The sequence below is a fragment of the Centroberyx gerrardi genome, chromosome 9 (genome assembly GCF_048128805.1).
Source record: "Centroberyx gerrardi isolate f3 chromosome 9, fCenGer3.hap1.cur.20231027, whole genome shotgun sequence".
In the NCBI taxonomy this organism is placed as follows: domain Eukaryota; kingdom Metazoa; phylum Chordata; class Actinopteri; order Beryciformes; family Berycidae; genus Centroberyx; species Centroberyx gerrardi.
In genome coordinates, this window is record NC_136005.1 from 17,025,626 (window position 1) to 17,038,840 (window position 13,215).

General features: G+C 44.6%; 1 protein-coding gene across 12 annotated transcripts in view; it reads left to right on the forward strand.

The window, feature by feature from the left end:
* The window catches only part of fryl (furry homolog, like), a 75,180-nt gene that overhangs the window by 43,695 nt on the left and 18,270 nt on the right, over nt 1-13,215 (forward strand). For all 12 annotated transcript variants that reach the window (XM_078285776.1, XM_078285775.1, XM_071895685.2 and 9 more), the window contains 26 exons: nt 82-189; nt 312-549; nt 717-896; nt 1,040-1,126; nt 1,219-1,487; nt 3,140-3,359; nt 3,701-3,825; nt 5,470-5,527; nt 5,621-5,712; nt 5,846-6,018; nt 6,185-6,345; nt 6,446-6,556; nt 6,686-6,840; nt 6,952-7,051; nt 7,204-7,372; nt 8,079-8,347; nt 8,460-8,600; nt 8,704-8,872; nt 8,980-9,064; nt 10,038-10,150; nt 10,244-10,394; nt 10,481-10,584; nt 10,824-11,006; nt 11,790-11,991; nt 12,344-12,465; nt 12,565-12,752. In XM_078285776.1, coding sequence (XP_078141902.1) covers nt 82-189; nt 312-549; nt 717-896; nt 1,040-1,126; nt 1,219-1,487; nt 3,140-3,359; nt 3,701-3,825; nt 5,470-5,527; nt 5,621-5,712; nt 5,846-6,018; nt 6,185-6,345; nt 6,446-6,556; nt 6,686-6,840; nt 6,952-7,051; nt 7,204-7,372; nt 8,079-8,347; nt 8,460-8,600; nt 8,704-8,872; nt 8,980-9,064; nt 10,038-10,150; nt 10,244-10,394; nt 10,481-10,584; nt 10,824-11,006; nt 11,790-11,991; nt 12,344-12,465; nt 12,565-12,752 — 3,973 coding nt within the window. The remainder of the gene's footprint in view (nt 1-81; nt 190-311; nt 550-716; nt 897-1,039; nt 1,127-1,218; nt 1,488-3,139; nt 3,360-3,700; nt 3,826-5,469; nt 5,528-5,620; nt 5,713-5,845; nt 6,019-6,184; nt 6,346-6,445; nt 6,557-6,685; nt 6,841-6,951; nt 7,052-7,203; nt 7,373-8,078; nt 8,348-8,459; nt 8,601-8,703; nt 8,873-8,979; nt 9,065-10,037; nt 10,151-10,243; nt 10,395-10,480; nt 10,585-10,823; nt 11,007-11,789; nt 11,992-12,343; nt 12,466-12,564; nt 12,753-13,215) is intronic.

A 13,215-nucleotide genomic window follows, 5' to 3' on the forward strand; every position in this document is an offset into this window, starting at 1 on the left:
CCAGGCTATTACTCCTGTGTTCCTGTTCATGCCTGTGTGTGTCTGCCCTGGTGCAGGTTCTCATGAGCTGTTGTGTTACAGGGGAGAGAGGAAGCCGAAGATTGATCTTTTCCGTACATGTGTGGCAGCCATCCCTAGACTGATCCCAGATGGCATGAGCAGACAAGACCTAATAGAGCTTCTGGCCAAGTAATCCACCGTTCCTGACCCTATTCTAGACACGTCACTGTACAGTCTAACTCTTAAAAGTGTTCAGCCCTCCACACATTCTTTGATCTCTTTCTCCCCGTTTGCTCCCTCCCCTCCCCTAGGCTGACCATCCACATGGATGAGGAGCTGCGTGGCCTCGCCTTCACCACCCTGCAGGCCTTGATGGTGGATTTCCCAGAGTGGCGCGAGGACGTGCTCTCAGGCTTCGTCTACTTCATTGTGCGAGAGGTGACGGACGTCCACCCCACGCTGTTGGACAACGCTGTCAAGATGCTGCTGCAGCTCATCAGCCAATGGAGGCAGGCAGTGCAGAGCAGCAATAAGAGCCACGAGGCACAGGTTGGTCGAGGAAATCTCAGTTGTGCAAAACTCTGGGGTAGTTGTTTTCTTGTGTTTTGTGCATCCATGTACTCTTTGTGTTCATGGCTTTTTATTTGTTATGTTACAATCCTGTATCAAGTGCACTCAGGTTCTGAGTGATTTTAAGTTTAACTTCTTTATTGCAGCAGGGCCCAGGTAGTGGTCCGTCTCTGTCCCTGGAGCGTACTCCTCTGTTGGGTGTGCTGCATGTGGTGGAGGGCCTGGCGCTGGTGGTGCTTTGTAGCTGTCGCCCTGCCACACGCAGGCTGGCTGTCAACGTCCTCAAGGAGGTCCGTGCCCTGCACACTGCACTGGGACTTGCAAAGGTAAATATACTAGCATCAAACCACAGTGCATGGTTTTGATGTGACAGACGTCATGAAGAATATCAGTCTTTTTCTATTGCAACAGGAACTCCTCTCTCTGTCCCTTTCTTCATTATTTCTTTCTTTCTTCTGCACACTTTCAGGGGGATGAGGAATTGGCCATTGATGTGATGGATAGATTAAGTGCATTAGTGTTGGAGAGCTTCATTCATCTCACAGGAGCTGACCAGGTAAAAGTGCCTTTTGACTTTTATTACACATTCATAAAACATGCACACCTACTCTGAGACTCAACCTTGTCTCACTCTGCTCTCCCCTATAGACCAACCTATTGTACTGTCCCAGTGGGATTGATCTTCAGACATTGGCAGAGTGGAGCTCATCTCCCATCAGCCACCAGTTTGACGTGGTGAGCCCCTCGCACATCTGGGTGTTTGCCCATGTTACGCAAGGCCAGGATCCCTGGGTCATCAGCCTGTCCAGCTACCTGCGGCAGGAGCACCTGCCCAAGCACTGCCCCACTGCCCTCAACTATGCCTGGATGTTTGCCTACACCCGCCTGCAGCTACTGTCTCCACAAGTTGACATCAAGTAAGTTTCTTCAGGCCTTTCTGTGTGTGTGTGTGTGTGTGTGTGCGTGTGTGTGTGTGTCTGCCTGTATGTGTGCCGCTCTGTCTGTCTGTGTTTGTGTGTGTGTTTCTGTCCTTGTGTGTGTTTGTAGTCTGCCTTTCTGAGAGGCTCAGGTGATGATGACACTAGAAATGTTTCTGCAGGGTTGGTGCCATTATGTGCAGGGATGGTGGATTGAAGAATTTGCACCAGATAAACTTTGGAAAACATTAGCATGAGGCTGTTGAAACTCATTACACGGATGCAAAAGGGCAAAATCATGTTCGGTACTCATTTAGTCGTCTTGTTCCAGAAAAATATACTAAATATTTGCATGATTTGGAAGTTTGTCTGCTTCATATTTTCTTTCGGTTGTTGAAACACTAAGCTAAGCCTGCTGAGCAAACATGGAGGGGAAATGGATGTGTGTAGCCAAGAGTGCAACCTACATGTCCTTTAGAAGTAGGCATACTGACCAGTCAAGTCATACAGCCCTTCATCCCAAGCATGTCTCAAAGGACTTTCTTGTGATGGACCAGTGAAATGGTACTTAGCTGAAATGACTGTGGTTGCGGTCCGCTGCCTGGAGTGACATCATCCTATTTGTGAATGTACCCACACACTTTAATACCATCATTTTGTGGATGATGTGATCTTACCAGTAGTGGTGGTCTGAATGGCCTGAATTTTATATCATCGTATTTCTTTAAATGAACATAACGTCATATATTAGTGTAGTTGTTTACCTGGTAATGTGAACCCTTTGCCCTAGGGTTTTAACAGCGCAGCTACTTTAACAATTGTTAATGTAAGGGCAGGTATCACAATTAAGTACACTCATTCAGTTCATTTGGACACTCATGTACATTTTTGGATAAAATCTAAACAAAGAAACGTACAATATTCGTACTCGCACACGTTCTGTCTTCAGGTGGTAAAATAGGTTGCTGACGGTGACAGTCGTGCAACAAAGCCTACAGATTATAGTATCCTGCTCAATGTCTGACTTTTTATAACCAGTCCATGTCCACACAATAGAGAATGCCCCCAGTCAGTGGGAGTTAAGTTAAAGGGGGAAGAAAAAGAATCGGGTAATGTGTGATCCCTTCCCTTGTCTTCATGTGTGATGCCCATCTTTGTCCTGTCAGCTAGTCTGAACGGCCTCCCGACCAGATGGAAAACTTTAAGACTGGAACAGTCTTGTAGTCTGTCCAAGTCTTTATATAAACAAACGCACATGGGTGCTACTCATAAAGCAGCCATACCCCTGTTTTCAGCAATTTTGTGACAAATGACACACTGCTTGACATCAAGTGAACGTAAATATGTAGTAATATATAGAATGTAAATACACAAACCCTTCCTGGCTCATCCGGTTGAAACAGTGTATGGGCAAATCTATAACTTAGCACAGATTTCATAATTTCTATCTGTATACCGCCCACAACTAATTACCATGTGTCAAATATGCTTGACTATGAACGTTGTCAGGAACCAAGTTAATTTGCTTGTCTCATAGTGGTTTTTCCATACCCTTTAATATGAGTTTACTACCATAAATGACTACAGTAGACTGGTCAAGCTTTGGATGGCATGTCATTAACCTCTTCCCTCTCCTGAATGCCCATCTGCAGTAGCCCCATAAATGCCAAGAAGGTGAACAGTCTGAGCAGCAGCAGCGACTCCTACATCGGTCTCTGGAGGAACTACCTGATTCTCTGCTGCAGCTCTGCCTCCTCCTCCTCCACCTCTTCCTCATCCTCCTCATCCTCCACCTCGGGCTCCGTCCGCTGCTCCCCGCCTGAGACGCTGGCGTCCACGCCGGACAGCGGCTGCTACAGTTATGATTCAAAGGTCAGGAGCAACCCTACAGACTACAATCTGTGTAGGGTTCCTACACAGGTCTGGGAAGTCTTGAAATGTAATTTCCAGGTCTTGAAAAGTGTGGAAATTGCATAAAAAGTATGGAAAGATATTGTTCAGTCCCAATATACGTCCGTCTATTTTGTGTGCTTGTAGACTCGTTACTGCATAGGAACCCTGCCTATGTCCTCTATGGCATTCTTTAACCATATAGTAGCAAATAATGCAGTGCAAAACCCTTAAGCTTTATGTCGAGTTGAGACGATGCTTAAATTCATTTTTACAATTTTTACATTTCAGCAGTGACGTTGGTCTTCTGTTTGTGTTAACAGATTGTTGGCACTCCGTCCCCCTCCTCTCTGTTTAAACACGTTGTCCCGATGATGCGCTCTGAGAGCATGGACATCACAGAGTCTCTTGTCTTGGGGCTTGGCAGGACCAACCCCGTGGCCTTCAGGTAAACAACACACTTGCCATGATCTTGGGCAAAAAGAAATGGGTAGGGGATGGCTAGATGTACCCTAATATAAGAAACTGTACAAATCTTTGAGTCATTTACATGTGTGAAAGGTGTCTGCTGTCTAAACATCTTGAGATATCTTGAGCTATAATAACTAGGGATGCACCGATCCGATACTTGGTATCGGGCCGATATTGGCCTAAAATGCTGGATCGGACATCGGTGGCAGCTAACATTATAATCCGATCCGATCCAGAGCAATCAGTTCGAGCCCCCGGAGTAATAAACGGGCATAGTTGCCTGCCGTAAAACATGCCTGAGTTTGCACGTGATGCGACAGGAGTGAGTGAAGAAGTTGGAAAAAGAAAGCGAACGTGCAGGCAATGTGCTGATGTAAACATGTCAGCGGTTGGGAATTATTTTAGCCACAAAGGGATGCTAGATGGCTATGGTATTACTAGATGGCTATGCCATTACTAGCGTCCCAAAGATCTTTATCCAACTCACTTTACCAAGAACTTCATCTGGCGACGCCTTCCAAACGCCTGCTCCTTAGCTCAAACTTACATTGAGTGTCCTTGGGCTTAGTACCATGTACACGCCACCATAAAGGTTTCAATTAAATCTTCCGTTTTCACAAAATGAAGCTTTTTGAAGATAGGGGCTAAAGCTAATGCTACCGCGCTGATGACGCTGACGCGACCTGTGCGTGCGTCAGCGTCAGTGACTGTCAACACTGTCAGTGAACGGAGGAACAGGCTGACAGCAGAGAGAGGTGAGATGCTTCTGTTTCTGAAGAAAAACCTGCCTCTTGTCCTTAAGTGATTAAAACTAGACTAGACTTGGCACACACTGGATGTTATGCCCAGAAAAAGCCTATGTGTAGCAGTATTTTTTCTGTCAGTTATTCACACTAAAGAAGAGGAAAAAAAATATAAGCAAAGGCTGTATGGTTGTTTCAATATTGTTTTGTAGCAGTATGCACTGGTCAGTTTATTGCTCTTTTGCACTTTTGTGAGTTTTTTTGCACTGTATCCCTATATTGCAGCAATCTTTTATATATCCTAGGAACTGTCATTCCTATTTTGGTCAGTTCTTTTGCCCTGCTGCTTTTCTTTTTTTTAACAATAAAATTATTGTTCGCATGTTATTTACATGTTGTATGCAGCTGTGTAATTACAGAAGAAAAAAAGCGGTCAATATCGGATCGGTACTCGGTATCGGTTGATACTCAAAATTCTGGTATCGTTATCGGATCGGCAGTAAAAAAACGGTATCGGTGCATCCCTAATAATAACAATACATTTTATTTGTATAGCACTTTTGAAGGTACTCAAAGATGCTTCACACCAAAAAACTGTCAAAAGAATTACGATTGAATAACATTAAACACATAACAAAAGCAGAAAGATAAAATGACTCATAGCAATATAGAAACAACAGTGATGTGATAAAAAAAAAAAATTAGCTGAAAAGAAAAAAAATTTGCACAGGTGAGTTTTGAGAGCTTTTCTGGAGGTGAGTAGTGAAGGAGACAGGTTGCTTGTTCCTAACAGCTGAGGACAGGAGGTTGGAGTCAGCTGATCTGAGCCTATGCAGGGTGCATGACGGGTATATAACATTCCTTTTCTTGTCCTCCAGAGAGTTGATAGAGGAGCTGAACCCCATCATAAAAGAAGCTCTAGAGAGAAGACCTGAAGTGAGTGCAGCTCATTGATAACTCAGAATCTGTATTCACTGTTCTATGTTTAGCAAAGGACTTGCCTTAAAAGCCACTGTCTTCCCTTTGCAGAACATGAAGCGACGCAGGCGTCGTGACATCCTCAGGGTCCAGCTGGTCCGGATATTTGAGCTGCTGGCCGATGCTGGTGTCATCAGTCAGATGTATGTGGAAAGTGAAAACCAGACCAAATCTGGCCAAAACATTTTTGTTAGGCCTGAACTTGCCCTTTTATCAATCTGGTTTATAAAGGCTAGGATACTGTTCTTACCCTTTTCTTTATTGGTATAAATACAGAGCTAGCGGAGGATTAGATGGGGAGAGCCACTCTCTGAACAGCACACTGCTGGAGTACGTTGATCTGACCAGGCAGTTGCTTGAGGCTGAAAACGACAAGGACTCTGACACACTCAAGGACATCCGCTGCCACTTCAGTGCACTCGTGGCCAATATCATTCAAAATGTCCCAGGTATCTCTCTGACTCACTCACTCACTCATTCATAGATGCATGCCCGTACACCCTTATTCATACAAGATGTGCTTGAGTCTATATTTTTGTTTCATTTAACCAGTCCTGTCAATTAAGAACAAATGTTTTTTACAATGAGTGTCTCATGTGTATGTGTTTTGTTCAGTGCACCAGAGGAGGACCATCTTCCCCCAGCAGTCTCTGAGACACAGTCTGTTCATGCTGTTCAGCCACTGGGCCGGACCCTTCAGCATCATGTTCACCCCCCTGGACCGCTACAGCGACAGAAATATGCAGATCAACCGCCATCAGTACTGTGCACTCAAGGTACATATAAACACATATAAAGATAATATAAGTGCTGAGATGTGTTCTGTGCATACAACGTAGTCATTACTTGCCAATAACTGCTTTGTTAATCTTCCAGGCCATGTCTGCAGTGTTGTGTTGTGGCCCAGTAGCTGATAATGTCGGCCTCTCCTCCGATGGCTACCTCTACAAGTGGCTGGACAACATCCTGGACTCTCAGGACAGGAAGGTAAGAGAAACCCCCCAGTCTCACCCTACCACAATTATCACTCTGTGTTTGCCATCACTTAAAATGCCATACTCAGAATTGATATTGGCTGTTCAAAAAGTGAAGCCCTTGCTCTGTGGTCTCCTCCAGGTTCACCAGCTGGGCTGTGAGGCGGTGATGCTGCTGCTGGAGCTGAATCCGGACCAGAGCAACCTCATGTTCTGGGCCGTGGACCGCTGCTACACTGGCTCACGCCGCGTGGCTGCTGGCTGCTTCAGGGCCATCGCCAATGTCTTTCACAACAGGTACTACACATTCCCTGCTTGAACTGGTTCTCCTTATTGTGTGTTTGTTGGTGTCTTTGGACCCAGCTAATTCTGATTCAAATACTGCCTGTGTGTGATATTTTCTTTCAGGGATTACCAGTTTGACACTGTGGTGCTGCTGAACCTGATCCTGTTCAAGGCGGCTGATTCTTCCAGGGATATCTACGAGGTGGCCATGCAGCTGCTACAGGTCAGAATTGCTTTCTCAAATTCATATACAAAGTTCACTCACACATCTACACACGACACTGGTACACAAATCTGTGGGTACTGGATGTTTTTGACATTGGTTCTAGTTTCATTCAGATATATTACTTTTGTTGTTTTTCTTTGTCAACCCAGATCTTGGAACCCAAGCTCTTCCGTTACGCCCACAAGCTGGAGATCCAGCGGACAGATGGGATCTTGACGCCTCCCTCACCGCTGCCACACCTCTACTCTGTGTCCTACTACCAACTGTCTGAAGAGCTTGCAAGGACTTACCCAGAGCTCACTCTGCCCATCTTCTCAGGTTTGCTACGTTACAGTTACACACAACTACTGTCTGGGCAGCAGGGTGGTGCAATGTGTAGAATCTGTCCTTGAACTGGAAAGTCTCAGGTTCACTCGTATGTGACAGCAGTTATCTGCCCTTTATGTCTGAGAGCAGGACACTGAGGCCCAGATTCACAAGGTTTGTGCAGGGAAGAGCACGTGCTATATCATCCGACCAAAAATGACCAGAAAGCCATGCTATTCACTAACCGTGTGCAAAAGTGGAAAGTGTGTCTTATAGCACTAATCAAAAAATGCACCTGTCATGGTCATGCATATGTAAAACGTGAAATTATTTTGCCCTTGTAACATTTATTTGTGGGCAAAGCCATGCAAATCAAGATTGCACCCAATTTACTAACACTTTGCAACAACTACTCGCCCAAATTATTGTAGCACATAAGATCTCAGGCAAGCAAAAGAGAGGTTATTCCATCCTAGAATCTCGAATCAGATCCGAGAACGCTCCAAATATAACGGGGCTTTAGGGTGCAAGGGTGTCTGCCTTGGTGGATTAGTCTTAAAGCTGCAGAAGTACGCAACATGCACTTGCAAATCGTGGTGAAGGCGGCTAATTGCTTGTGCATACTGTTAACATAAAGTCTTAAAGTCAAAGGTTTTTTAAATTGTAAAACCTGGGAGTCAGCTGTCTTCCACTCTGACTGTCTCTGTCCTCACTGCAGAGGTGAGCCAGCGTATCCAGACAGCGCACCCTGGTGGTCGCCAAGTAATGCTGCACTACCTCCTGCCTTGGATGAACAATGTGGAGCTGGTGGACTTCAAGCCATCAGCACGGCGACCAGAAGAGTCTGGCGGCGGCGAGGATGAGGAGGACGCACACGACCGGGAGATGATGATGGTCAACAGCCGCCGTTGGCTCCGTGGAGAGGGCTGGGGCTCCCCTCACGCCACGACCATGGTGCTCAACAACCTCATGTTCATGACCGCTAAGGTGGGACAGCTGATGGACCATGCACACTCTAACTTACTCACATTTACATGAACAGCACTGTCAGTGTTAATTGAGATCAGTGATTAATCACCAAATCATTGTGTTCTTACAGTACGGAGATGAGTTTGCTTGGTCAGAGATAGAGAATGTATGGACCACATTAGCAGACAGCTGGCCAAAGAACCTCAAAATCATCCTGCACTTCCTCATCAGCATGTCAGGAGTCAACAGCGACCCCAGCCTCCTGCCCTATGTAAGTTGCAGCATATTTACAACCTGCAATGTCATTTCCCAATGTGAAGTATCGACTGCTTGTTCCTCATGTTGATGACTGTGTGTTACTTGTTTGTCCTCAGGTGAAGCGAGTGGTGGTTTACTTGGGCAGAGATAAGACTATGCAGCTGCTGGAGGAGTTGATGTGTGAGCTAGAGTTGACTGATCCTGTTAGCTCAGCTGTCACTCACATGGACAACCCTCCCTATTACCGCATCACCTCCAGTTACAAGATCCCCTCAGTCACCTCAGGTTAATGAGCAGTCTAATTGCATAATTCACGGTCAGTCCATGTTGCCAATAACTCATGTGTTGTCATTCCTAGATGGTCAATGGTGTGTGTGTGTGTGCTCTCTCAGGAACAACCTCCAGCAGCAATACCATGGTGCCAGGAAATGATGGTCATCATGACAGCAAGGTCAAAGACTCTAACATGGAGGACAGGTGAGAGCTCAAATACAGTGCCCTTCATCTTCTTGTGTCAAACACAAAAACAAAGTACTAAAAGGGGAATTAAGTAATCTATGACCTTTAGTGACCTCTATTGGCAACAAGTAGGAATTGCAACAACATTGACAGGTCTTTGGCCCAGCTCACACGTCCTGTCCCCTACAATTACAGAAGTCTGTTATTGACACAAACAATAGTCACATTTTCGTACTAGAAGCAAGTGAACTAGCTAATTAGAGCAGAGATCCAACAGAAACATCTAGTGAAGAGGTAAGAGGTTTTTTTGGCTTGAGAACAATGCTTATTAGCCTTCACAGCTGAAATGTATTGTGACACTGGCACCGTCCTCCAACGTTGAGCAGGTGAAAAAGCAATTAGGTTGGGAGGAGGAGTTTGGAGTGTCTTGAAACCAGGTAGCTTTTGTTCCAAAATAAAGTGCGGTCAGGAAAGTGAGTTTTGAAAGCCAGAAATCTGTACTTATTGCACCTTTAGTCCATGGACAAACTCCTTTTTGGAGCATCCTGCATCATATAGTTTTCTACCTCACCTCATTATGTTTGTCTGTTAGCTTTTATAAATTAACGCTGTTCACTGTTGCAGACAGTATGTCAGTGTTTTAGTATGACTTGGTCTTACCTTGCAGCTCCCATGTACTGAAATACAGTGGAAAAAGTTATCTTAAAGGATCTTCTGTTTGTCTGTTGTAATTCCTTTTATAGCTAAATTTAAGCCACTGATAATTGGAATACAGCTGTTTGATTTTGTCACGAGGAGAATTCATACAGATGAAAAATTTAGGCTCTCAAGCATGTTTTTAGATACAATTTAGAGACACTGAGAGCTAAGACACTTTTAATTCAAAATATCTGCTGAGGCAATTGATTGATCTAAAGTTGTCTGCTTTTGGGGATGGGCAAAGAACTCTATACTGGCACTGTCCTTTAATACAAGCGTGTCTACTCTGCAGTTACACCCACTTGGACATCTACAGTGGTCTGAACAGTAACCTGAACCGCCAGCACCATCGTCTGGAATCTCGCTACAGCAGCAGCTCTGGAGGCTCCTATGAGGAGGAGAAGAGTAGGAGCTAAATCTTTTTCTATTAAGTCATCTACTCCCCACTTTACTGTAATGAGAAATGTTGCAACATTTCTGTTAATCTCTCTTCATCAGGTGACTCCATGCCGCTTTATGCGAACTGGCGTTTGAAGGTGATGGATCACAACCGGCCAGAGCCTCTCCCCTTCCCTCCTACAGGGGGCTGCTGGTCTCCTCTGGTGGACTACCTGCCAGAAACCAATGCCCCTGCTGTACCGCTCCACAGGTAAACCAGACACCACCTTTACTCTCCCTCTGTACAACGTACTATAGTGTTCTTTTGTAACTGGTCCCCCCTTTTCTGTTTTTCAGATGTAACATTGCTGTCATCCTATTGACAGACCTCATTGTGGACCATGGGGTCAAAGTGGAGTGGAGCGCCTACCTGCACCTCTTGCTGCATGCCATTTTTATAGGTAACTCACTTCCCAACTCTTCGATTTTGTTTGCCTGTATCTGCCTGACTATTGTTTTCTCTCTGGTGAGGCACAAGTCCACTACCAATTAAGTTAATTAAAAAATGCACTAGAAAAAAAGTCATAGGATAATATATGCACTAGATGAGTGAGTTCAACTGACCTCTTCAACTCCATTACACCTCTACCTGTAGAAATCATATTATCTGATCTCTCCCCAATTGTGTGTCTTCCTCCAGGGTTTGATCACCAGCACCCTGAGGTCTACGAACACTGCAAACGCCTACTGCTTCACCTGCTGGTTGTCCAGGGAGCAAACAGCAGCGTCCAGTCCCTGGCTATGGTGCTCCTACGCAACAGAGAGTACAATGACCCCAGGGTCCTGACTGTGAAGCCTGTAGCTCAGGAGTTGAATCTCACAGGTCAGTTCTGCTTTGCAGCTCTGTAACAGAGATAAAGAGAAAAGGGCAGTAGTGAGTAGGAACACTGTTGTTTAACTGTAAGACCCTGTTTCACGCCCATGTGTCGGCAAGCGTCTGCCCTGCTGAAGTTTCCTTGAACACGATACTGAATCGCTACCAGCTCCAGGGCTTCTCTCTTGTAGGTGACCCTGCACCCTGACCTCTCCTTCTGGAGGGAGGGCAAGCAAAAGAGAATTTTCATGAGGATCAATAAAGTATCGTGCATATGTCATCCTGTTTTGTATTTGTATTGCCAGAAAAGATCACTTGGTGGCAGCAGAGATCCAGCCCTGCACTGGCAGGTTTCCCTTTCATAGAATGTTGCATTGTATTTTTATTTTATTTAACTTTTATTTCTCCCATTGAGAAAAAGAATCTCTTTTCCGTGGCTGAGAATGCAGCATCATGATCAACATAAAAGTTGCAGACCAACAGTATACAACAATATACAGTCAGTCACATAAAAGAGAAAACAAAGTAATATTTTCTAGACTCTCCAAAAGGCAGTAATCATATATCAAACCAGCAGGTTCATAGGCCAAACCTATTTAAATCTTGACTGAACAAACCAAAGACGGCTCTGTATTAAATCTGCCAGATACTTCATTATCAGTTTAAATTCCCCAAGAGAGACCAGCTTTTTCAGTTTTAAATCATTTCGTTTCATGAAGAGCGAGCAATTCCTTGATATACTTACTCAGCTTGCCATGCAGTCTGATATGTTTTGGTCCATTGTTCATATAGGAGTGCAGGAGTTTTTGCCAGAGTATCAGCCATCACCCATGACAGACTCGGGCCTCAGCTCCAGCTCCACCTCATCCAGTATCAGTCTGGGAGCAGGAGCAACTGCTCTGTCCCACCTCTCCCCCACACTCCTCAACGAGGTCGATGTCACTGCCGAGCAGGACGAGAAGGTCAAAGCCCTCATTGAATTTGTCACCTCAAGGTGAGAAGACCGTACTTCACTAACATTTCCTTTACCTACTTACTAACTAATTTACTTTGTCTGATATGTTCAGACATATGATAGGTTCATTGTGTACCAGTAATATATCATCAGTCTTGTACCATGACTCCATTTCTCATCCCATTCATGTATTTGCTTTCATGCTTCCAGCAATGTTTGAGAGGATTGGGTATTTTCACATTGCATGGGTTTGAGTTTGGGGTTGTGTGCTAATACATATTGGTTCTTTTTGCCTGGTGTGATAACATGAACATATTATGAGGTGTGGTTTCATGACATGATATTTGTGATAATTCTCTATGCCTGATGTTTGTTTGTTCTTGCCTTGTAGAAAGCGTGGTCCATTATGGAACCATGAGGATGTGTCTCCCAAGAACCCCAATATCAAGAGTGCTGACCAGCTTAGTGTTTTCCTCAGACATGTAGTGACTGTCTTCAAACAGTCCCAGGCAGGTCGGTACAGTTCATAGTTGCTTATTACCAATATTTATTGGTTTGAGCTTATGGATTTGCATGGGTATTGAGCGTATATGTCTCTGTTCATCCCTTCAGGGTTCCAGTTAGAGTCGTTGCTGAGTGAAGTAGCCCTACAAACGGCTCTTTCTTGCTCTTCTCGCCACTACGCTGGCCGCTCCTTCCAGATTTTCAGGGCGCTAAAACAACCTCTGACCGCTGCCACGCTGTCGGACGTTCTCTCTCGGCTGGTAGAGACTGTAGGAGACCCAGGAGAGGAGGCTCAGGTCAGAACATGACAAAACTTGAATGTTCCTGTTCTTTATTATTCTTGTCATATTACACTGAACACTGGTGGCGAATGATTGAGATGCAGAGATTCCTTTACATTCATTCAGCTCTGTTGGAAATACAAAAAGGAAAAACGTCTAGAAATATGTAAATACAATGAAAATTAATCATCTGGTCCTATCCCAAAAACAACAATTACAATTGTCACATTTGCTCATATATCATGATATAAGTATCAAAATAAAAGCCCATCTTAAACTGCAACAACTACTAGAACTGAGCCTGGAATGAGCCTCTGTCTCAGATCAAAAATTATTCACACTCCGAATCTACAAAAGACTTTACAGGATGCACAGTTAATAAATAAGTACAGAGATTTAAAAGTTCTTTGAGCAAGAACTTGCTGCTTGTCTGACCCGTACTTGTGTTAAACAATTGCTGTGTAATTCAAAGAAACCT